General features: G+C 40.9%; 2 protein-coding genes across 5 annotated transcripts; one reads left to right on the top strand and one right to left on the bottom strand.

Moving 5' to 3' along the window:
• The first annotated feature begins 1,626 nt into the window (after positions 1-1,626).
• Positions 1,627-9,340, top strand: dapk3 (death-associated protein kinase 3). 4 transcript variants are annotated; one of them, XM_041949963.1, is made up of 9 exons: positions 1,627-1,684; positions 2,541-2,644; positions 4,061-4,421; positions 5,396-5,525; positions 5,697-5,745; positions 5,849-5,875; positions 5,992-6,144; positions 6,257-6,302; positions 7,166-9,340. In XM_041949963.1, exons 2-9 carry the CDS (start codon positions 2,583-2,585, stop codon positions 7,700-7,702), a joined length of 1,365 nt encoding a protein of 454 aa, XP_041805897.1. In that variant the 5' UTR covers positions 1,627-1,684; positions 2,541-2,582; the 3' UTR covers positions 7,703-9,340. The 4 variants fall into 4 exon arrangements, with proteins under 4 accessions (XP_041805897.1, XP_041805900.1, XP_041805899.1 ...); XM_041949966.1 differs by lacking the exon at positions 1,627-1,684 and adding an exon at positions 2,352-2,370; XM_041949965.1 differs by lacking the exon at positions 1,627-1,684 and adding an exon at positions 2,364-2,382.
• A 1,437-nt stretch (positions 9,341-10,777) lies between these two features.
• phc3 (polyhomeotic homolog 3 (Drosophila)) lies at positions 10,778-21,907 on the bottom strand. Its single transcript, XM_041949777.1, has 15 exons — positions 21,880-21,907; positions 20,271-20,473; positions 19,394-19,549; positions 19,219-19,299; positions 18,954-19,112; positions 18,690-18,779; positions 18,178-18,400; positions 17,126-17,775; positions 16,905-17,028; positions 16,427-16,710; positions 15,390-15,549; positions 15,188-15,305; positions 13,188-13,317; positions 11,830-12,082; positions 10,778-11,407 (listed from the first exon to the last, which is right to left on the bottom strand). Exons 1-15 carry the CDS (start codon positions 21,905-21,907, stop codon positions 11,253-11,255), a joined length of 2,814 nt encoding a protein of 937 aa, XP_041805711.1. The 3' UTR covers positions 10,778-11,252.
• Between the last annotated feature and the right edge of the window lie 1,626 nt (positions 21,908-23,533).

Raw genomic sequence — 23,533 nt, 5'->3', positions numbered from 1 at the left:
ACTGCTAGTCAGCATCTTCTCATATGCTCATTATATATTCTCAAGGTTATGTTGATATGTTATATGAACGGTTACTAAATGACTTGGGTCTCTTGTATTTCTTATTGATTTCCGCGTAAATGAAATTCATTTTTTATATTTATATATATTCATCCATTCATCCTGGGATCATTTCGCATCATAACCTCAGTCTAAATAGGAAAATAGGTCAATATTTACAATATGAATGGCATTATTATTTTCTATTTACTTTAGTGTCCGCGTCACCTAATGGTACCTCAGTGTTATTTGACTGACCTCAGTCCCACTTTAGTCTTTGCATGCTCGATCTTGTTATTCATTGACGTACTGCAGCGGGTTGATTCACTCAGCATGATGTCATTCCATCTGTTCTTCCTTCTGCCGGATATTTACATGCACCAAGCGACACAACACCGGAACGTAAGCGAAAACCGCCTTCAGAATAAAAGGATAGATTTCATTTTGTGCGTGTAAAGCCTACTCTACTTTGCAGGTGTCCTCTGATTGTAAAAAAGCATTTTACACGAAGAAAACCCTTTCTATATCAAAAGTATTTTCCTTGTCTTGAGTGTAAATATTTGCGTGGTCTAAAAATACATTTCAAACAACTTCTCAAAGAGAAAGGCTTAGACGCAGGTCTATTTGTGGCATATATGAATGAGAAAGCATTGTTTCAATTAACTTTGAACACAGTTTTTTTTACACTTGAAATTGCAAATAAACTTTAACAGTGTACCTATCACTTCGCAACACACTATAGAGTGCTTTTCAGGGCCAAATCCAGGATTTTTAGACATGAATCAGTTTCCCCATGCAGCTATTGAATGACAACCAAATAGTATTTTTTCTTAATATGCTTAATATTCAATATGTTTTCTCATTTTGTAGGAATTTAACGCTGACTTAATCCTCCCACGCGAAGGTCTAAATGTTCATCCAACATGCTGGTGAAGAAATAAGTTTGCATAAATCATTTTTCTTTTTTCTTTCATTTGACGGACTGACTGACTCAAAACAAAACAAAACAAAACAAAAACAACTTCTGTTGTTCACAAACTCTAATTTCTGTGTAATTGAAAGTGAAGTCCTTTGAAGGTTGTTTAAAAAAAACAACGAAAACCCCTGAAACAACACTATTCGTGGTGTCCTCAGTGGTGTTTTACAATGTCAAACCTACACTTAGTACACAGCTTACTGGAATATGTTTAAGTATGCAAGGTATGCTGTCAGTGTTCTTTGAGAATTATTAGGGGCAGACAGAGTGGAAATTAATCACCACTGCGCGAGTAACCATTACTGGTGCTTTACAAGCTCATATATATACCTACACATTATGTAGGCGCCATGTATAATAAATAACAATATAATAATAATAATATATAATATAATATAATAGATAACATTATATATTATTTGCCCCAAATATTTGTCATTAGCAAACCGCAAATGCTATAGACATAACGTTTTTGAAACACACACCCACACACACAAAAATAACACTAGTGGCCGGCTGTTATTGTGACCACTCGGTTGGTACGACTTTTATTTTGAACCAGAAATCCGGAAGTTCCGTGTTCACTGTAGCTAGCGTGACACTGTTGAGTCTGGGAATTCACACAAAACTACTTTAGTTGGGAATGCGGCACTCGTAGCCAATCGTACTGTAAGTATACGTTATAGCAACATCTTCACATGTTATTTGGTTAAATGTATGCTTTTCTGTTAGTATATCACTGTTACTAATCCTATGTTTTTCCCGCTGAAGTAATACTTGTCACAAACCGCAAAAGCCGGTGTTTATAACCCCAATACGTTGACGTTAGCTAGTTAACCAGCTAAGCTAGCTACCTTCCGTCGCTGGTATTCCCTTTATTTCTGTGTTTGAGTTTTTTTTGTATTCCCTTCGTGTTGAATGCGTTAATAGGTTGTGCCTTCGCCACGAGTTTCCTTTTGTGTTTGTGGGAATAAGCTCGACCTTTGTGCTGTTTTCACTAAGGATATTCACAGGGGGAAATGTCTCTGCTGCTTGCTTCTAACGTAAACGGCAGAGTCGCTATTCAGCATCTTTTAGAGCGCTTACCACAGGCGTTAGACGCTACAACCAGAACTACTTATCATTATAACCGTGTTTTTTATGGACCGGTGGCTGACGTTAAACCGGGCTTAAATGAGAAAAATACTTGCCAGGGTAGCCAAATCCCAGTCCCTTTAATTGAGTCAGAGATAGCTGGTCCAGGGCAGGGGATGATGTCAGTAGGACTGGTATGCGGAGGTCTGACATCAGCCAGAGAGTCTGAAGCTGTGTTGACTCGGGCCAAATAAGGAGCAAAGAAGCCCAGGTACTCAGAGGTGAATTGCCATGTAGGTGGAAGATGGTAATTGTGGCTTTTAACTAAGACTTTTATCATTTTATTTTTTTTACTTTTATTTAGACTTACCAACATGGCTTTGCTTTGGTTACTGTGTTGTCACTACTGCCACTGCCCGTATTTACTGTGTTTATATCTTTTTCATTTCAGTGATTCTTGAGCCATTGTTCCAGTCATCAGAGTCAGCACACCATGGCTGGCTTCAGGCAAGAGGATGTTGAGTTGTACTATGAGATGGGAGAGGAGCTGGGCAGGTATTTATTGTCTTTTCTTCTCTGACAAAACACATTTTTGTCTGAAAACATCTGTCCCATACCTCGACTGTAGTCGGTGTTACAAAAGGCACCGTTCACACTTTACTCCAACGTGTGTCCTGGGTGGAGGACATCTCTAAATACAAGTGTGAATGTGTCCAAAACACATTTATGGTGCTTTAGGATATATTCACCTATGCTACATTTGAAGGGCATGTGTACACACAAGCAGAGTTGTGTATATACAAATGTTTATCTGATAGCACTGGAAAAACTATGTGTAGTGGGCAGTATGTGCATAGCATTGCAGTAAATTTCCATTTCTGAAACAACTCAGATAAAGCTTTAAAGCAAGGTACCGGATAGCTGCAGTAGTTTTCCTTTCAAGCTGTACAGCTGAGCACAGATGTAAGTTTTTCATGTTTACCAGTGTTTGTAGTTTCACATGTGACCGTGACGTAATCAAATCACACATAGTTACTTGAGATGTGTTTGAGATGCATTTGGACAGCAAGTATGGGCCATCCAAAACATTCAATCTGATGAACGCCAAAATATTTAACTATGTGTCAAGAGCATCTTAAATACCTTTTTTACGCTGTTTCATAGTTTGTGAACGACTCATCAAATTTTGATAGTTCAAAAGCAACTTTCTTTACCTGAGCTATTTTGTTCTGCAGTAATGCAGCAAAAGTGTGACGTCACTGCCCCTCAATGTGCCTCTCCACCTCTGCTGTGGTGTAGACTCTCTAAAGGAGAGGTGTGTGTGTGAGATAGAAAGGTATGCAGACATTAAATGTGAGAACATTTACTGCTCTGCATGGTCATGCATTATGAAATTCTTTCTCCTCAGGTGGACATTGGTCACACTGTTCTTGTCAATAATGCTAATCTCCTTTTTGTTGGTCACTTATTTCTACAACTTGAGTCCTTAAAGTTTCTTCAAACGAGAGAAAAAGTCACTGCCAGCTCAGCAGGAATACTTCTACTTGTTTCCTATGTAGATCAACTCGTCTCAGGTATTATCTTATCATCATCGTCATCAGCATCAGCATCATTTTGTGCACCAACCTGCCTTCTTCTCTTGTTTTTAAAGATGCAGACTTTCATTTCTAGAAAAGTCTTGAAGCAACATGATGAGGTTTTTATGATTGATTCTCTTCAAGCTTCTTAAAATCCTTCAAATGAGAAAGAAAAACTTCATGTCCACACAGTGGCCATAATCTGTGATGAAGGGTCACAAGTAGACTTTGCTTCATTTTAAGGGGCACAAGATGTCTCCATATGGTTTATGTTCTCTGGCCAGAAGTTAAGAATTCAAATATTATAATAATGTGAAACTGGGGGGAAAAAAAGGCAAGCAGTTCAATGTTATCCTTGTTTTTTTAACCTCCACCTCTTCTCTCCTCTCTGCAGTGGACAGTTTGCCATCGTTCGTAAGTGTAAGGAAAAGAGCACAAGTGTGGAGTACGCAGCCAAGTTCATCAAGAAGCGGCGGCTGTCGTCGAGCCGGCGGGGGGTGAGCCGCGAAGAGATCGAGCGCGAGGTCAACATCCTGAGGGAGATCCAACACAGCAACATCATCACCCTGCACGACATCTTTGAAAACAAGACCGACGTGATCCTGATCCTGGAGCTGGTGTCTGGAGGAGAGCTGTTTGACTTCCTGGCTGAGAAGGAGTCTCTGACTGAGGAGGAGGCCACCCAGTTTCTCAAGCAGATCCTGGACGGCGTTCAGTATCTACACTCGAAACGCATCGCACACTTTGATCTCAAGGTCAGTGGTCTGTTTGGTTCAGACAGCTTGTTTGTGAGGCTCTGGTCTAGCAGTCGTAGTTGACGTGTCAGTGAGAATTACTCACTGTTAATGCTGTTAAGGTGCAAGAAGTTTATGTGTGATAGATGAGTATCTACAGAGATTTTCCCTTCTGAAAGACAGGACAGAGATGTGGACACACATGGTCATCAAGCTGCTTGTGATACTGATACTTAAGATATTTTTGGCTGATTTTCCTTGTATCGGTAATATAGATTTTATATTTGGAGGCTTTAAGATCCACAAAAAATTGTAATAATTTGTTGCCAAGTTCCTTTCATTGTTCATTTCAGTCAGCTACAACAGCCCAGTATTTCCAGGTGTCAGTAAATTGTAATAAAAGATCTAATATCTAATTTATATAACACCCTTCATACAATAAGAAAAAAAGTATCAAAGACATTTTGATCACCAAATCCTGAGCATTTTCTGTCATAAGAGTTAAAATGATGTTAATGTAATTCCAAGCTCTGATTACTAGCAATGCTACTGGCATCTGTTTGGGACTGTTTGCAGTATTACTCATTTATTTTAGTTTCTGCAGTTGTGCAGTTTCTTGCTGGTTGATAAAGTCCAGTACAGTGACGCCTCGATAGAAAAGTGGCTGATGGTGTCTTTGTGCTGCTTCTGTTGTTGCTGTTTTACTGGCATATAGCACTTAAAAACAGCATGTTACTTGTGGCAGATATCGCTCTTCATTAACATAGATCACTGTTGATCATACTGCTGCTGTGTGCTCTATTAGACCAGTATAACCTGTCCAGTCTCTGAGCTGCTGGCCCAGTACGCGATGAGATAGCAAGAGACTGATGTTGTTAAAGTGGATCTGAAGAAGCAGACCTTAGCTGGTGTCCTGGTAACTCTCTTAGCTCTCTTTACATTATCAAAACCTCATTCTCTTACTAATGTTTCGCTATCCTGTCGTTATCTTTCAGCCTGAGAATATCATGCTGCTGGATAAGAACGTCCCCAACCCCAGGATCAAGCTGATTGATTTTGGTATTGCGCATCAGATTAAAGCAGGAAACGAGTTCAAGAACATTTTTGGAACACCAGAGTTTGTTGGTGAGATCATGTTTCTCTCCCTTTCTTAAATATCCTTTTCACAGAGTCAGAATGTTCAGTTTTTGTGCTAGTGTGCGCCCACGCCGGCAAGTGAGTTAAACCTTGTAAGTGGACGATTCAGATCTCCACATCTGGTTTGAATTAAAGTGTTCATTCCTCTGTGTTTTACAGCGCCTGAAATAGTGAACTATGAGCCGCTTGGACTGGAGGCGGACATGTGGTAAGATGTAAACATGTTTTGGGTTTTTTTTTTTGTCTTCTGAAGCTGTTTACTGACCTGTGTGTCAGTTTTCATTCATGTTTGTTTCTTCTCTTCTCTGCAGGAGCATCGGAGTAATCACATACATTCTGTGAGTACTGTGTCACATCACGCGTGACTGGCCGTTAACATCTGTCGCAACAATAATCACCTCACTCCTGGTCCATGTGTTTAATAAAGCAAAGGGTTTTATCTGTGTTTCTGTAGGTTGAGTGGCGCTTCACCCTTTCTGGGCGAGACCAAGCAGGAGACCCTGACAAACATCTCAGCGGTCAACTATGACTTTGATGAGGAGTATTTCAGCAACACCAGTGAGCTGGCCAAGGACTTCATACGCCGTCTGCTGGTCAAGGATCCCAAGTATGAACTTTTTTTAACAGATTTTATACCAAAAGTAAAGAAGAGAAACCTCTGTTGTGTGTAGACATACAGAAGTTTCATCTTCTCACTGGTGGATTTGTTTCTTTTGCAGGAAGAGAATGACGATTGATGACAGCCTTGAACACTCCTGGATTAAGGTGAGTGTTTTATTTAGCATCAATATCTGGTGATGTAGCGTAACAATCTTTAAGATGTATTTATCTTAATCATCTGAAAGTGTTGAGAAGTTAATCCATGCTTTTCTGCTTTCATGAGATTATTGTTGTTCATTATACACTGCAGCTCGTGGAGATACAGTTCAAAATGCTGCAGCCCATTTTCTAACAGAGACAACGTGCAGGCAGCACATTACCCCAGAGTTGACCTCCCTGCATTGGTTGCCAGTGGAGTGTAAAGTTCTGTATAACATTTTAGTTACTTATCAGGGTCTACACAGTGAAGCCCTTGAGTATATTTCTCAATTCTTGCTCCCATAAAGTCATGAAAAGTCTCTGAGGTCGACTAACCAGTGTTTATTCGAGGTTTAGCTGTCTTTGCTCCTCAACACTGGAAAAGTTTACCCCTTACTGTTGAACTGAATTTTAAACTCACTCATATCGTCTTGCTTTTCTCAAGTAATGTTTTTTTGTTTCTATGTTGTTGCACTTGTGTATAATACTATCCTGCTTATCGGAAAGCATTTTAAGTTTATTTTTGTAGTGCTGTAGAAATACATCTTTACTTATTTACTGAAGCTCATACACATTTGTTCTTTCCTTGATTATCAAATAGTGCTAAACTGATATTTCAGAAGATATTTGCTTGTTGCATATATATTGTATATGAGGAATTCCAGTCTCTCCATTATGTATTCATTTAAAAAATCCTTAATAAGTATGTCCTGTTAATGTAAATCAATGCATTTATGATTATCAGATTTTTAGTCAAATATTAGTATTGTATCTGCCACAAAAAATCTGACATGGGTCGGGGTATGTTATCAAATTATCATCCTCTCCAGGTGATTAAGAGGCGAAATGTCCGCCCAGAGGAGAGAGACCACAAGCCTGAGCGCCGACGCCTGAAGACCACTCGTCTGAAGGAGTACACCATCAAGTCTCACTCCAGCATGCCACCCAACAACACGTACATCAACTTCGAGCGCTTCTCCCAGGTGCTCGAGGAGATTGCGGCGGCAGAGGAAGGCCTGAAGGATCTGGAGCGCAATCAGCGCTCGTGCCAGGAGGATGTGGCTGCGCTGCTGTCCATATACGAGGAGAAGGAGGGCTGGTACAAGGAGGAGAACCAGAGCATCTCCAGCGACCTGAGCCACATCCGCCAAGAGCTGCAGCGCACCCAAGCCCAGCGCAAGAGGAGCCAGGAAGAGACCCGGCTCACCATGCAGGCCGCGAATATCCTCAAGCGCAAGTTTGGACGCCTGGAAAACCGCTACGAGGTCCTGGCTGAGCAGGTGGCCTCTGAGGTGCGCTGGGTGGAGGAGCTGGTCAAGTCCATATCTGCGGAGAAGGACGGCCTCGGCTCCGGCAGCATGCCCTGAGCAGGCCTGATGTCCAGCAATGACACTTTCTTTCTCAAGTATCTTCCTGCCCGTCTTCTCTGCACGTGTTCTGCACTGTGGGGTTTGAGTGGGTCAGTTGTTATCATAAGCTACGCTGCTGCTGCCCATCAGGAAAATGTTCCACCCTTTTTTATATCATACTTGAGAGAACCAGCAAGAAGCAGAGAAGCAAAAACTTTGAACCCATTCCCCCATGAAAAGGCTCATTCCTGTGTTTTATACATTTATTTATAATTTTAGGGATTTTATGTACAGTTATTTGTCCGTCACGCATTGTAGTTAACACAATTATTTGCAAACTATGTTGGCTTTTTTTGTTGCTGTCAGTATTGCAGATTGAAAATACGTTCATTTATTTCTCTTAATTTTCTTAATTATGTCTGAATTTCCCAGTGCTGTAAGAGGTGGAGATGTCTGCTCATTTGCTCCTGCCTCAGGTTATTGGCCAGTTATGTGACAAAGCTTCACAATATTCAGCTTATTGTGTGAGGTTTGCACAGAGTTCAGGGGTATTTATTTATCCGGTTGCATTTCAGATTCAGTTGCAGCTGACGTTAAAATTCTCTCATATGTTGGGACAGAGCGACTATAATGGATGCGATAAACATAGACCCTCAGCATAGAGAAAAGAGAGATTCAGGGTAATGCTTTCTTTTACAAGTCTGTCATTAAAGTCGTTATTGTAATAATTCTTTAATTTCCAAAGGATTTCTTGAAAGCTTCCTGGGAAGAACAAAGTAGATTAGCTCTAATCAAAGGGAAAATCTAGTGTTTTTAGCTTGTTATTTTAGCTGGTTTAATTAGTTGTTTGAGACATCCAGAGGAATTTCCATGAATGAAATTGCTGGATTTAAAATAAATATTTATTCATTCAGTCACTGTTGAAACTCTGTTCTTCATACATACTGAATTTTATATTTGTTTGTAGGCACCTTTTACATGAACAACTGCTATCCTCTGACTAAATGTCGCAAGCTTGCACTAGCTTAGCATTTAGCTAGCGTTTAGGAATTACAGGGAAGTATGACAGTTGATCACAGTCTACCTATAATTGGTACCAAATCACATGATTCTTTCCAGGAAACCTCCAAGGACATTATTTGGGAATTAATGTGAAATTACAGAGCTGTAAAATGCACAGTTACTAGATTCAGAATGTATAAACTCATCATTCAGTGCCTGTAAACTGATCAACCGTATTGCCTCTGCGAGCACTCATCTGTCATCAAGTTAATGACACTTCTATCACATTGATATTGCTCAATGTCTTAAACGCAACAACTTTTGCACAGTAGCCTTGTAAACCAAATAGTGTGCATGGAAACTTTCTCTATATGCTCTAACTCTTCTTGTTATGTTTCTGTTTTCATTCTGACCGTCTCTGCACACTCGAAACATTCCATCGATCCGTTTCACATCCAGCCGACACATTCCCCATGTATATCATAGAGAGTGTATTATATAGACCGTAGTATTTTACAGTAGACAAATGTATCATTGTATCGTTTGCACTTAAATGATTATAACAGTGTTCCAACATATATTTTAATCTGTCTCTTAGGTGTCAGAAAGAGCTGTAAAAATGAACCGTTTGGGCTAGTTTCAAATAAACACAGTTATCACTGTTACCAGGTCGTATTCATGTGTTGTTATTGTGAGAATGGAACTAATCTTGCTAATCATCACATTTTACACATTATAGCGCATTGTCATGATGCAGAAAGCACCTTGAAGAAGATTAACAGTGCAGTTTATCCTTCATAAATATGCTTCTGTTTATGCTGTTCGCTACGGTTTTTGAAAGCAACTCAGTATATTCACATAAGTACTGCAGTTAAGCACACATTTGAGTTACTGGTAATCAAGTGTTCCATTTGATGCCACTTTATACTGCATTTCAGAGGGATATATTGTACTTTTTATTCCACTACATTTATTTGACAGATATTTACACATTTAGATTTTACACACAAAACATGGTCAGTTTTATAACTATGATGATCTGCTGTAGATTAAATCACCCAAAAATACCATGTTTTAAAGTAGCTCCCTCAGCCAGCTACAGCAGTAAAATGCTGCTTAGACATTCATGTATCAAAAATAAGAAAGCAGTAATATAATAATGCTCATGTGGGCTATTTTTCTGCATTATGAGAAGGTTACTTTTACTTTTAATACTTCAACTACATTTTGCTGCTACTTCTGTGCTTTTACTCTAGTATCATTTTCACTTCAGGCCTGAAATATTTTCACCGTGTATTACTGCTACCTTCCTCCATCATTCTAGTTGTCATGCTGTCTTTCTTTATTTTCCAGATTCAGGGATTAAAACGTGACTAAAAATTTAACGTGTAATAAGTAAATGTGACAGAATTACCTGTCAAACTACTTAATGTTGTATACAAGAAAGACAACTTGAACATCTGTGGCACTGGATGAGTTTTCCCATTGATTTAACCACAAACTGACACCCACAGCCAACAGCTGGGTCCGGTGTGCTGGACTCTTTACAGCAGCAGGGGAAACAGAGTCTCAGTAACTGTGTAACAGACGCCCTCTGGTGGTGGTTTACCAATAGAAATGAGCCTTTTCAAACTTCTAGTTATCAATGATTAAACGCTAATCTGATCAATACAACTTCATTTAGCAAAATGAGAGCAAAATATTCGAAAATAATAGAACAGTAAAGCTGTTAAAGATTGGTTTTAAATATGTTATTAAGTTATGTGTTTACCTGCTGCAGTCACTTGACTCTTGCCTATGCGTTGATCAGCAGACCTCATTTAACCTGCAAACGGAGCTGCCATGTTTAGGATTTTCTTCAGGTTCCATTTTTTATATAAATCATGAAGTCACATTCATTGCTGATTACTGAGCAAAACTAAAACTTGATTCCATCTGACTCAGTGAGGCTTTCCTGTTGTTTTGGCACCTTTTATAAAACATATCACAAAACCACAAAACAGCACATTATTTGAATGGTTTTATTTGTATAATAATTATGGCAATAATAAATAATTCATAAATAACAACCTTGTCATTTGTTTGGTTCCATCAGTCAATACAACTGCTTGTTTGCCGATGATAAAATCAGATTTCATCTGTAAGATAGTAGGCAATAATCTGTTTTGTAAACCTTGAGATTGTTCTTTTATGTGTAATATTGTCAGTGTAAAATTGTTTGTTTACAAATGATACAAAGGGCTTTTAAAACCATTTTGAAACAAATGGATAACCGGAGCCAAACTGCTACAATCACTACGATGGAATGACGAGAGGAGGCCGAAATCAGCTGTGGCGGTGCGTGGACTTCCCTCTGTGTGACAGACGAACAGCTGGAACAGCTGGAGGCTTCGGGGGTGGAGTCCTTGGCAGTGGTCTCAGGAAAAACTGTACATTCATGATCTGCTCTCTGTCTAAGTCTAAGTACAGGTAAGACAGCTTAAAGATGGGCAGCGCCTCCTTGTTGTTCTTCATCCTGATCTGGATCAACACAAATCCATTCTTTGGGGGTAGGAGTGTTAACTGTTTATGCATCTTTCAGAGAATTAATGTGGGCGCAGAGTTTCAGTGCAGGTCCCAGTTTAAGGTTCATGGTGCTGACCAGGTGCTCCTCTGTCAGAAGCAGCAGAGCCTGCCCGTCTATTTCCTGGGAGCGAAACTCGCCGGCTACATCCTGACCACCTGGAGAAAAGAGAAGAAGGAGAGCTGGAGTGTATGTCCCCTGTTCATACGTGATTTCATAAGCTTAAATATAATTCTCACAATGACAAAAACGGGCCTGCTCCATCTGGTAGCATTAATTTGATGCACAGAAGGTGATTCACTTAATGTCCTTGAAGGTAGCAGCGGTGTTTGCCATATATATGAAGGAAAAGCTGTTTACTTTGTGATCACCACCATCAGCTGGCAGAAGAAAAAACGTGCCACCTAACTACCGACAGAAGTTCAAATCTAAGAAATAGCCCAGTGCCTGTTTAAATCCTGTTTATCATTTGTTTTTTTTGTTAATGATAAGTTGTGAAGAGCCACAGACAGAAAATGGAGTGGAGCTAAATTCCTGGCCCAGTTCAGTGACCACAGGTGTGTTACAGTCAGAGCAGTACCTGGCAGGGAGCTGATGTAAGAATACACTTGTTCTACGTTCCACTGAGATGGACAGCTGACGTCGTCCTCTCCGTCAGAAACACTGATAGTTTCTGTCATCCTCTGCTCCGGCTCTCTCTCCTGCTCTCTCTCCCTCTCTCGCTCCCTCTCGGCCTGTTTACGGAGCCTGGTTGTCATGGGAACGGGAGGCTCGTCTTCCTCCTCTTCCTCCTGGTCTTCCTGGGCCTCCTCTGGGCCAAACGACCTATGAGCCTGTGGAGCACAAAGACGATCAGATACATACTGTATTTACTCGGTAGAGACTACTTACAGTAAAGGTCACCCAGGTATTAGCCTTAGTCATCTCAGATTAGATTTAGGTTCCAAATTTAATGTAATGGTTTCATGATGTTTTTCAAAATAAAGGTCTAATTTAAAGGAATTACTGTATTACAGGCTTTTCTCTCGTGCTGCATGATGATCATTGATGATCATTGTGCTTTAAGGAGCCTCTAATCTGTTAAGAAACAAATGACATTATTTGTTTTGTATTGTTTCTTTGCATTAATATTTAATTACTCCACTGTTCAACTTCTTACCACATATTACTGACACTAAAATATTGGGCATGTTCAGTCTCCAAAAACACTTTTCAGTGAAACCTTAATATCATTTGATTGCACTGATGTATTGAATCTAATTTGTTATCTTACTTGAACAAAATTATTTTAAGGACAAAGCAAATTTACTGACATCTTACAAATAACTGACTGACCGACTTTTACAAGGTACTATTTTACTTTCTTTACTTTGGCTATTTTAACTCTTCCTTCCTGTTTTTACTTGGATTTTTCTTATTATTTTACCATCTACTCTTCTTTTTTGCTATAGCCGTAACTTGTAGCGGTAGTAGAGGAGATTTGAATTGTTTTTGTTGTCTTCACCGTCTACAAAGTCGTTATTAAGCTATAGATCAGTGGTTTCCAACCTTGGGGTCGAGACTGAAAGATAAATCTGATGATTATCAGGATACAGTGAGCAGAAAAATAGATTCTGCCACACAAGTTTATTTTTTCAGACTTTCCTCTCTTTACTTTTTTCTCGTGGGTTTCTGGAAATTGATTTGATCTCTTCAGGCCACTCGTATGACTCACATAAAACAAAGGAAAAAAAAACACTCATTGAAAGAACCCCAGGCATCCTGTTTTTTGAAACGGTACAATTTTGAAAATATGTTCACAAGCCACGGGTCTCCGTCAGAGCGTTGATCCTGTCACATGCAGCTGCTCCCCAGAGGGCAGCTTGTCTCATAGGACCAGTGATCCCTGCAGCACTTCAGCAGTTTGCTATATGCACCAGGTCAGTGGCGCTAACTGACCTGTCTCAGAAAGTGTTCTCTGGAGGCGCCGTTGACTCTGCTGGGGGGTCGTCCTCTCCTGCCCACAGGCCTGCGACCCCAGCGACCTGCTCTCAGCATGGTGATACGCTTGGTGCAGCTAACACTGAACCTAAACAAAGACAGGCTAAAATATTAAAGGGACAATCCATCTCAAAATCAAAAAATACATTTTGTATCTCCCACCCATAGTGCTATTTATCCATCTGCTTTATTAGACGTAATGTTATAGCTCAGCTGAGGAGGACGCCACTAATGTTTACATCCCCTGTTGCCACGAGTTCGAGCCTCTCCTCCATGAGTAGATGCACGCTTCTTTCTGCGCACTGATTCGGTCAGTTGGGTTTAGTTCCATAGAAAGGAAGCAAGGTCTGTGGATTAGTTTTAGTAGCCGGGTCCCAATTTCTTAAACGAGACTCTGCTGTTGAGTTTTGTTTTTGTGCTTCGAGCAACACAAGCCGAGGCAGACGTCTCTGCCGCCGATATCTCCAGTCAAGTCTGCAATTCACACCAGAACAATCTAGATGGACAAATAGCACTGCAGGTAAGAGGAAAAAATGCATCCCTGATTTTTGGCTGAATACACTGCAGGTGATCACAGCTGTGTAATGATGGCACCGCCGTCATGACATCATCTGTGAAACACAAAAGCTCTCTGAGGGTTTATTTTCCTGTGTGTGCTGAGTGCAGACAGGCCATCTGGACTCAAAGCTGTCCTCCCTTTGATGCCTGGATGGAAAAGGGAAACCTGGGACTGATTATGCACTTGAGACTTTTTTATTGTAAACCCAAATGTAGCCCAATGGATTCCAGATGTCAGATGACGTGTCTCACCACCGCCGAGACAAACAACATGTCTTTTCATGTACTTGTCTTGTGTGGTAGAGGAAATAAACATAATGCTGCTTTACTTATTTTGATTTCTACAGGGAAGGATGTTCTTTTCTGGTAAAAGCCTGATTTTCCAGTCATGTGTTGCTGACCTCTGAACTGCTCCACTGCACTATACTTTACAGTTCACAGGCACATTTAGCTGCTGAGGGATGAGGCTCATTATTTTCACATAATTTACCAGACGGTGTGACAAGGCAGCTAGGAAACAAACTTACACTAAAACAAAGCTGCAATACCCAATTCAGCATTTGCTCTGTAAAATAACGTTGATCCAAGATTTTCAAATTAATCATTATAATCGGTCATTGTTTAAATGATAAATGTGGTGTTACTCAATATTTGCACGAAAAAAGCCTGTCTGTAATGATATTTTAGTGAGGACATATGCCCTTAAAAATGTATTACAAATATAGAGCTTTATCTTATAAAGGGCTCACTAATTTCCCACAGCAGCTGGGCTCTGTAGTTTTTAGCAAAAGTTACTCAAACAGGAGTAAATAGTGCATTTGTTGGGGACTATTTTCAGCTGTGGATTAATACACATTCAATGCTCTAATTAGTATTTCTGACAAACATATACAGTGAAGAAGAAGAAGAAGAAGTGCAACAGTATGGCCAATTTCTATGTTTTTAGTAGTTTTTGACAACAATGTGGTGAAGTCAAGTCAGTTTTATTTAGAAAGCTCAGCACAGCTCAGCTCAGGGCTGAGCTTCCTGTGGCTGGCGAGGCTTTGACGGCACAAACAATACAAACAATGAAACAGCTGTTGCTTTTGGTCTTTTCATGGGACTTGTTGACAGTAAGATAACATATAACATTACCAGGCATATCCTAACTTTAAATAGGACTGGTTACTTGCCAGTAGTGTGTCTGTCTTTGCTTTAATTCTGAGACTGCAGCTTTTAATCAGCTAAAGAAAAGCAAATGAAGGCTTTCATCAACTGAAATGTAACTTTGCTGTATCAAAATGCAGCTGTACGTTTTTAGTACTGGACTTAACCAGACTGATGTTCTTTGTGCTGATTAATTGAGCTGTGTTTAATGCACTATCTGACAACCGGAAACGATGTGTAAGTGATTTATTTACCGTCTGACGCACGTCATGGAGCAGAAGCGCCTGGAGCGCAGAAACGTGTGAGCGTAACCTCTGCTCCCACAGAACTCACACTGCAGCACACCTGCCACACTCTCCCCCAGCTCTGCAACTTCACAAGACCAGCTGTTAGTCACGCATCTACACACACACACACACACACACACACACACACACACACACATCATCACCTCACCATCTGCTGCAGGGCCATCGTTTTCCATCTCAGAGTCTGTTGAGTCCGACTGGTCAGCATCCAGAGGACTGTCCTCTGCTGCTGCATCCCCGTTGGTTTGTATCTCCTGGGATTCAGGAAGTGAAGCCTGCTGGTCTGCTAACAGCGAAGAGGGGACCACCTGCACATTAAGAGGGTCCAATTAGAAAAGTAAAATCCCACAAATCTGACGGGGGAAGGCATGTGTTCTATAGAGATAAAGATAGTTAATAGATAGATAGTAGACATTAGTCATTTCTAATCGATAAAAGTTATTTTTCATTAGATTATAGGGTCACACTTCATATAAGGTACACATATTCACCAGCATATTAGCATAGCATATTGGCTCTTTATTTGTCAATTTAAAGCACTTATTCATGCATTATTCTGAGGTTTAGGTTTATCAACATTGTAATTCATGTACAACAACTTCCTTACTTGGAAGTAACTAATGGAGTTGTAATTAATGGTTGTGCAGAATAAGGCATTAATAAGTGCTTTCTAATTACTGATGAAGAGCCAATATGATACTAATATGCATGCTAATAAGAAACTAGTTAATGGTGAATATGAGCATCTGAATATTAAGTGTTATGATGGTTTCCATTACAAATTACATTAAATGAACGTGTCACCATATGAAGTTATACTCTATTAAATGCTAATGTACTGTGTTGTGTTTCATCACATTGTGATGAAGTGTGATGTGCTCTTGGTCTGCTAAAGTCTGAGTGGAGGATGTGCCTGTTCCAGCTAATCCTTTGTTGAGAATGAATTTTAAAAAAACAGCGATGCTTAAAGGACAAAGCAATATTCATTATTGCGGTTACTGTGGTGACCATGTCTGATGTTTCAAACAGTGGGAAATGTTTTGTACTACTTTCTCCATCATGCCTGCGAAGGAAATATTTGGATGTTAATCGGCTAGGAATAATAATATATACCACCAAGCAACAAACCGCAAGGCACAACGTCAGTTTGAAGGGTTTCAGCATAAAATGTTAAATCAGAATTACTGGGAATGGCTCCAGGCCCTCTCGGATGACAAAGCCCTCTACGAGGTGTGTAAGGACGTGGGTTGTGAGTATCCGGTCAGGGCTCCCTGGGAGGCTCGATGGAGATGACGGGGGCTGGCTGGGGCCTCTTACTGCTGCTGGCAGGATGGGAGGAGGCAGAGGAGGGGACGGAGGAGGAGGGTTGCTGCTGATGCTGTTGGTGGTGGTGGCGAGCTGCGACGGCTCTTCCACCACTGGCGATCTGATCACCGAGCGACTGGACATGAGGGGGGGTGAGCTCATCACTGCAGAGCAACGAGAGGCATGAAAGACAACAAAATAGAGAAAATAGAGAATTTAAGTTTCTTAAGTTATCTTATTGTCTTGCTATAAAATACATTTGGGGTCCTATTTGATATGTCAAACTCTTAATTCACACGTTAATTTTCAGCACTATTCTTTTCCTCTCTATTTTAATCTCTCTTTATTCATATGTTACCTGCACCATTCTGCTTAGGAGGCCCAATGACAGGCGCTGTGGTCCTGTCTCTCTGCGGACTGGCAGAACAACCATCTTTCCTCTCCTCTGAGCTCAATCCATTCACTTTGCACGTTTGCCCCGACTGAAATTCAAACCACAGCAAACGCAGTGGAAATAACGCATACATACTGAGAACAGACAAAGCTTATGAAGCTCAAACAAAGCACACGGCAACTCACTGATGGAGTTTCATCGCGTCTGACTGGATGCACTTTCAGATCAACAGCCACTGTCTGAGGAGGCGGGAGGTTCTGGTAGGGCATCTGGACCAGAGCCTCAGCAACAGGAAGCTCCTGCTCTGTCAGCAGCCCCCGTCCCGACTGGACGGCCAACGCCTGGACCGAGTGTAGGGACAGCCTCTGGAGGGAGGCAGGGGGGTTCTGGGGCAGCCTGGGGAGAACCAGAGGTGGAGGGGGAGGCGGAGGCTGGTTCTGCACTTGTGGGAAAGAGGTCCGACGCTGCGGAGCGGCCACCAGAGGAGGAGGCTGAGGCTGAACGGTGGCAGCTGGGATCGAGGCCTGAGCTGATGATGCAAACACGGTGGCGACAGACGAAGAAGAAGCAGAAGAAGAACAACAACAAGGGGCTTGAGATTCATTGTTAGTTTGTGACTGGGTGCTGGGAGTGGTCAGTCTTTTAACTGAAAGAGGAAGAGGTTTGGAGTTGGTTTCTTGAGGTGCTACTCTGAGGGCGATGGGCTGGAGCTGTCTATGGTTTGCAGCTCCTCCTGTAGCCTGCTGGAGGATGAGCTGGTGGTGTGCCAGCCGCTGGCCGGGTGGACAGGACAGCTGCTGCTTTACCAAAGCGTGGGTCTGCGCCGGAGAGTAGGCTGCAGGAAGAGCGAAGCACAGACATGAGGAACAAAAACCAAAAACTAACAAAACAAGCATCTCTTTTTCAATGTTGACCAAATCTTGCGTCAGTTTTGATCACATTATGCGATATGACCTTTACTTTAGAGAAACTCTATTCAAATCCCAGTTTATATGAACAGTATTCAAGTATCTGATGGCCCGTGTCAGTGTCTTTGACTCTTCCGCATCCACTTGGTGTTTCTGCATAGAGTTTAGAATCAGTAATTTCAATATTTGAAGGTGAACTCAGTTTAATTTGTAGCTACCTGGACTCTGCTGCATTCACCAGTCTGCTGGGTTTAAATTTTCTATGCAATTGTATGGGCTTTTCTTGCAATCTTTCCTCTAAACCTCAGTGTTTGAACACATTAGCTCACCTGGGGTTATAATCTGGGATCCTGAGGCCAGCCGGGTGACGTCAGCCGGACCTGTTTCTGTTGAGCTGTCAGCCAGCTGGTTGGTCTTCAGTGCGCAGATTGACGTCTTGGATAAAGAGGCGGCCGGAGTCAGGTTTTGGGACTGGGTGGATGGCTTTAAAATCACACTGTGGGCTGTAGCCAGAGCTCCAGGCAAGTGGGCACGCAAAGCTAGATTCTGCACATGAATATATGCAAAAGAAAGTCATTTTTACAATGATTATACGCGCCTTGGGCTGTGGGGATGACAGCCCTTCAATGCCCTGCCCTTTCATTCGACTTTATTAATGCTTCCTCCAACATTCATCAAAAATCCCAAGCCGCGTTACTGCATCTTGCTTGAATATTTACCACATCTTTTAATGTTGCAACACGCCTCATGCTCAAGGTGTGTAACATCTTGAAGTCTATAATGTTACAGTCTTGTGACATGCATGGGTTTATTCTAATTTTATGCCTGGGCAAGGTTGTACCTGAGAGGAGGTAGGTAAAGAGGAGCAGGAGGTGACAGCAGGGAGGTCTGATTGAACTGCAGCCACCGTGGCTGCAGGGGTAAGAATGAGCTAACAGAGGAAAAGCAAAAAGCAGGAAGAGACAGGTGGCTAGTTGGTTAAAAATAAAGAAATTCCATGTTGTCAGAAAATGCATTCAGTAGAAACAAAAATAGGGCAAATGAGTCATGCAGTTTCAAAGTACCAGCATGACAAACAGCTTGAGATATCTGAAAAGGTTTGTACCATCTGAGTGCGAAGGTACATCTGAGCTTGGCTGCAGTTGGCTGGTCTGTTGCCGAGGAGCATGGCCTGCTGGGATATGGCGGTTGCAGCACCAGTGGAGCTGGATGTTTGGGTTCGGCCAATCAGCTGTGCCGTCACTGGAGATGCTGGTAAAGTCATCTGGATTTGGGGCAACATAATGAAGAATGATAAAAGAAAAATGTAGAGGCTAATATTTGTGCTGAGAGCAGGTCAGAATGATTGTAGCGATAACACAGATACCTACTGGGTTTTGGGAAATCCCAGCAGTCTGATGAACCAAACTGCCACTGGACGACGTTGATGACTGCCTCTGACAGACTGAAGCCTGAAAAGCATTTGAGACACATTGCACACTCTGCAGTTCATGTTGAAATGACTCATCATGCTCGCACTAACACCTGACAGAAACACCATCTGACCTGCTGTATGGTGGCCAGACTCTGCAGATGGGGGGTGTGCTGGTGCTGCTGCAGGGCTGCTGTCTGCAGCATGAGGTGCTGCTGCTGGGCTGCGTACATCTGATGCAAGTACTGGGCCGCCATGCTCTGAGGTCTGTGAATGGCCTGTTGGATCACCTATTGCATCACATGATGGACACATCAGGTACTTTACAAATTACTTTGAATCCACTGTTTGCAGCACAAGACTATTTGGCTTTTTTAAAATTTAATTAGCTCTTGTTGTACTGACAAATATATTGAGCCATTTAGAACATCAAGTTTTGAAAGAACAGAATTATTTGATGTCGGGATTGACACATTCCTAAAGAAGAACTGTTTTGTAAAGGATTTTTATTTGGATGGCCACTCCTGGTGGACTGAACAAAATATATAGACTTTATTCATCCCACACCAGGAACATTCATTCATTGCGTTGTAACATGTATTTGAGTAGTCTATTTCCTGAAGTTTCACAGACAGTCTATTTCCAACACTTTCATTCTGCAAAATTCCTATATTCTCTATTGTCTCTAGGAGTTATAATAGATCAGCTATTACCTGCCTGGCAGTCAAGTCAAACAATGCCTGCAGAGGTCCCAGGCAGGTACTGTCTATTACCTGGATTGTCTGTCTGTCAGGTCAAACAATGCACACAGAGGTCCCATGTGCTGTGTATTATCTGGACTCAGTGCCTGTAAAATTAAACAATGCATGCAGAGGTCCCAAGTGCTGTCTCTTACCTTGACCGGCTGACAGTCCACAATGCATGTAGATGTCGCAGCCATAGTCTATTACCCTGACCCACTGACAGTCAAGTCAAACAATGCCTGCAGAGGGCCCTGGTACTGTCTATTACCTGAACTGCCTGTCTGTCGGGCGAGATGATGCTGAGGGAAGTAGAGGGCGCCTGGGTGCACGTGGTGCTGCTGGGGCTGACTGTTGCCATGGTGACGGCAGCTGATGTGGTGGGGGTGGGGGTCCTATTAGTGTCTGCCTGCTTCTCTCCTGGGCTCTGCCTATCCATCTCCCAGGTCACACACAGATTCAGTAATGGGAAAACTGTGGAGGTAAACTAGACATTAATTAAAAGGAGGTAGTTAAACAGTTTCGACTTTGGATAGCTGGACCTGTGCTGCTTAACTCTGTTATTTAGCAGTTTTCTAAACTGTCTCTCTGCAGCAAAAGCTCTTAGTTTGGTGTAGAAAAGAAAGTCTATACACCAGATGGAGCTTTAAATACTGAATAGGTGTTAGTTTAATACAAAACAAAACACCCAAGTGTTCATACTTTAAATGGTTACATTACAGGATTTTGCATTCATCCAAAATAGAGCAGGTGGTTTTTCCTGTCCAGATTATCTACATATAAATCAACAGAATATCCATCACACAGAGGACATTTAACCCAGCCATTATGTTTTATTTCAGCCACTATTCAATGATAGTTCCGAGATTTGGTTTTGAAAATATTAATTAATTTGATAGAGTTCCCTGCAGTGTAAAATCTGCCCATTCTGATCTTGGAGTATTATATAGTACAGACATGATGATGTCTAAACTAAATGGGGCAAATTATTCATTCCTTCATTTGCTCAGTTCGGTTTGGTTTTAGCTTCCTGTACCCTGAAGGAAACTAATCCAAAAAGCATCCACATAATAACAAATAAAACGCATATCAAGTCAGTATATTTAAAAGATAATCAATCTTGAAATACCATCTCTTTTGTTTTTCTTTTTTAGCCCATATTATTGACAAGTGTCTGTTTTGTTTTGTTTTTTAAAAAAACAATTTAAACAAACTAAATTTTGTGGTTTTCAGAGCATCTCAATGTGGAAATCATAAGTGAATCAACAAATTATACTGTAGCTCTGCGCACAAGTCAGAACAAACAACAACATCACAAAACAGATGGATTATTGCACGTCACCTGTGAAAACGTTTTTATGAAGAACTCATTAATAAGTATGAAAAGGTGAATCATCCACATTATTGACTTATCTTCAGAATGGGTGTAAAGGCTAGTTTGTGGCACTGCCACATCTGTAAAGAGGCAAACATCAGACAAAGGTGCTACAAAGCTGGAGGGTTTATATTTCTCTCAACTGCTGATCAAGTCAGCTAAATATGAATAATGATATTGATTTAATAATCTCAAAGAGCTAGCCTTATGTAGTGATGCTCTTTGCCATATTTCATAAGGTTGAACACTGGTGGTCCACACTGTTATAGCAGCTTGAATATTGATTGCTTTTTGCTGCAGAGCCGGTTCTGTCCAATTAAACGGGATACTCTCGATAAACCCTGAACGATCACACATTAGTTTTATTCTAAATATGCTGTCCATAATTCAGGTGCCTTCGGATAATACATTCAACACACCAGGATGTCATTCCCTGTCGGTATGCTTCTCATTTCTCAGACAGCGCTTTATGCATGCACAATCATTCACCTCTTGTCGGCGTTACCTGCCTGGTATTGATAGACATGGGCCATCAGGAACAGACCATACCCCGGCACTTTGTCCCAGTCATGAAGTCTACAGATGCGTCAGTGCTGTCTAAAATGGAGATTTTAAAAAATCAGACGGTGCATAGCAGGCAATCAAAAAAAAAAAAAAAAAAAAAAAAAAAAAGCTTTGACACAGCACCGCTCGCAGTGCGGGAGGACCTTCCACAGCTGGGGGAGTCTCTGCATGGAAAGTGCTGGGGATGTTTGACCGGTTAAAATGCGTTTTTATCCGCCTTGAATGGCTTTTGTCTGACGTCCGATGACTGAGGCTTTAAAATATTCCCTCGAAAGAAAGAAGAAATGCTGGAGCTCCATAAACTGTGTGAGGGAAAAGCCCCCGAGGCACGGACACAAAGATGCTCCGGAGACTATTTCAACATGCAAGACACAAACCGTTAATGGGCTACAGCTTCCAGTTCACTTAAACAAGAGGAAAGACCATTTAATGTTTACATTTGACTGTGAATAATGCTCTAAGGACACACGCTAATGTATGTTTATTAACTGATTCATAAGAAATTACAATGTTAAGTAGATCAAATCATCAGATGACGGAAGTTGGAACATCTGATGTCATATTTGGAATAAAATGACAAATTAAACAGTCTTAAGGACTATGATGCTGGAATCTCATGATAAGTTTGCAAGTGTTATATAAATAGGCTATAATGTGGGAGATTTGACCCCGAATCCAAATCACTGTCAAAAAACTAGACTGTATTGTGATTCGGAAGTAAAAGCATTCGAAAAGCATACGATTTCCGATTTATGTCATGATTATGTTATGTTATGATGGAAAAAAGAAGAAAAATCTAATGTTTGTAGTTGTGAAGCAAACAATGCTGACATTTTTTTAAGTAAGTGTCCCAGAGACTGGTGATCACCGACCTGTAAAAAGTTTCATCCAGGTGGAGGAAGACCAAGTCGATCGCGGTTGCAAAGGATGCTCTTTTCAGGTGGTGTTCAAGTTCTATAAGAAATGTTTAAGATCAGATAAATCTGCGTAAAACCACTTGGCACAATGTTTGAACCCTTTAAAAAACATCCAGTCTGTGGTTTGAACATCTTAGCATAGACAGGAGCAGCTGGATTTTAGATTTAATTATTTTATTTAATGTTGTTGTATATTTGTCAATGTATAGCCTGATGCATGACATTAAATTAATATATATATATATAATGAATTAAACTAATGCTAATATTTAATCATTGTTAAAAAAGCCTACATTTTTTGTTGGCTATGTAAACAATTATCATGGTGTGTAGGTAGGTTTATGTGTTTTCCTTCTTTTCTTTCCTTTCTTTTTTCTAGCACGGAAGCTAAAAATAAATGGAAAAAAGACCTGCTTCTGCTTCTGTTACTGATCAGTTTTGTTGTGACTTCTGAATGAAAGCGCTTGAATGCGCGGCATGTCTTAAAGGTTTATACGATGTCCGAGCCCATATGTTTGAACTTGAAAGCAGCACTTACCCACACAAAACGCTTCAGTTGGTACAGTCGGAATGGTTGCAGGAGATATATTTAACTTTTCAGAGATGTTAACCATATTGTATTGTTTTGTTATGTTTTTTTTAACTTAACATGTGTGTGAAGAAATGTACTGTTATGTT

This window comes from Chelmon rostratus, chromosome 12, assembly GCF_017976325.1.
Source record: "Chelmon rostratus isolate fCheRos1 chromosome 12, fCheRos1.pri, whole genome shotgun sequence".
In the NCBI taxonomy this organism is placed as follows: domain Eukaryota; kingdom Metazoa; phylum Chordata; class Actinopteri; order Chaetodontiformes; family Chaetodontidae; genus Chelmon; species Chelmon rostratus.
This window is presented reverse-complemented; position numbering and strand designations above follow the sequence as displayed.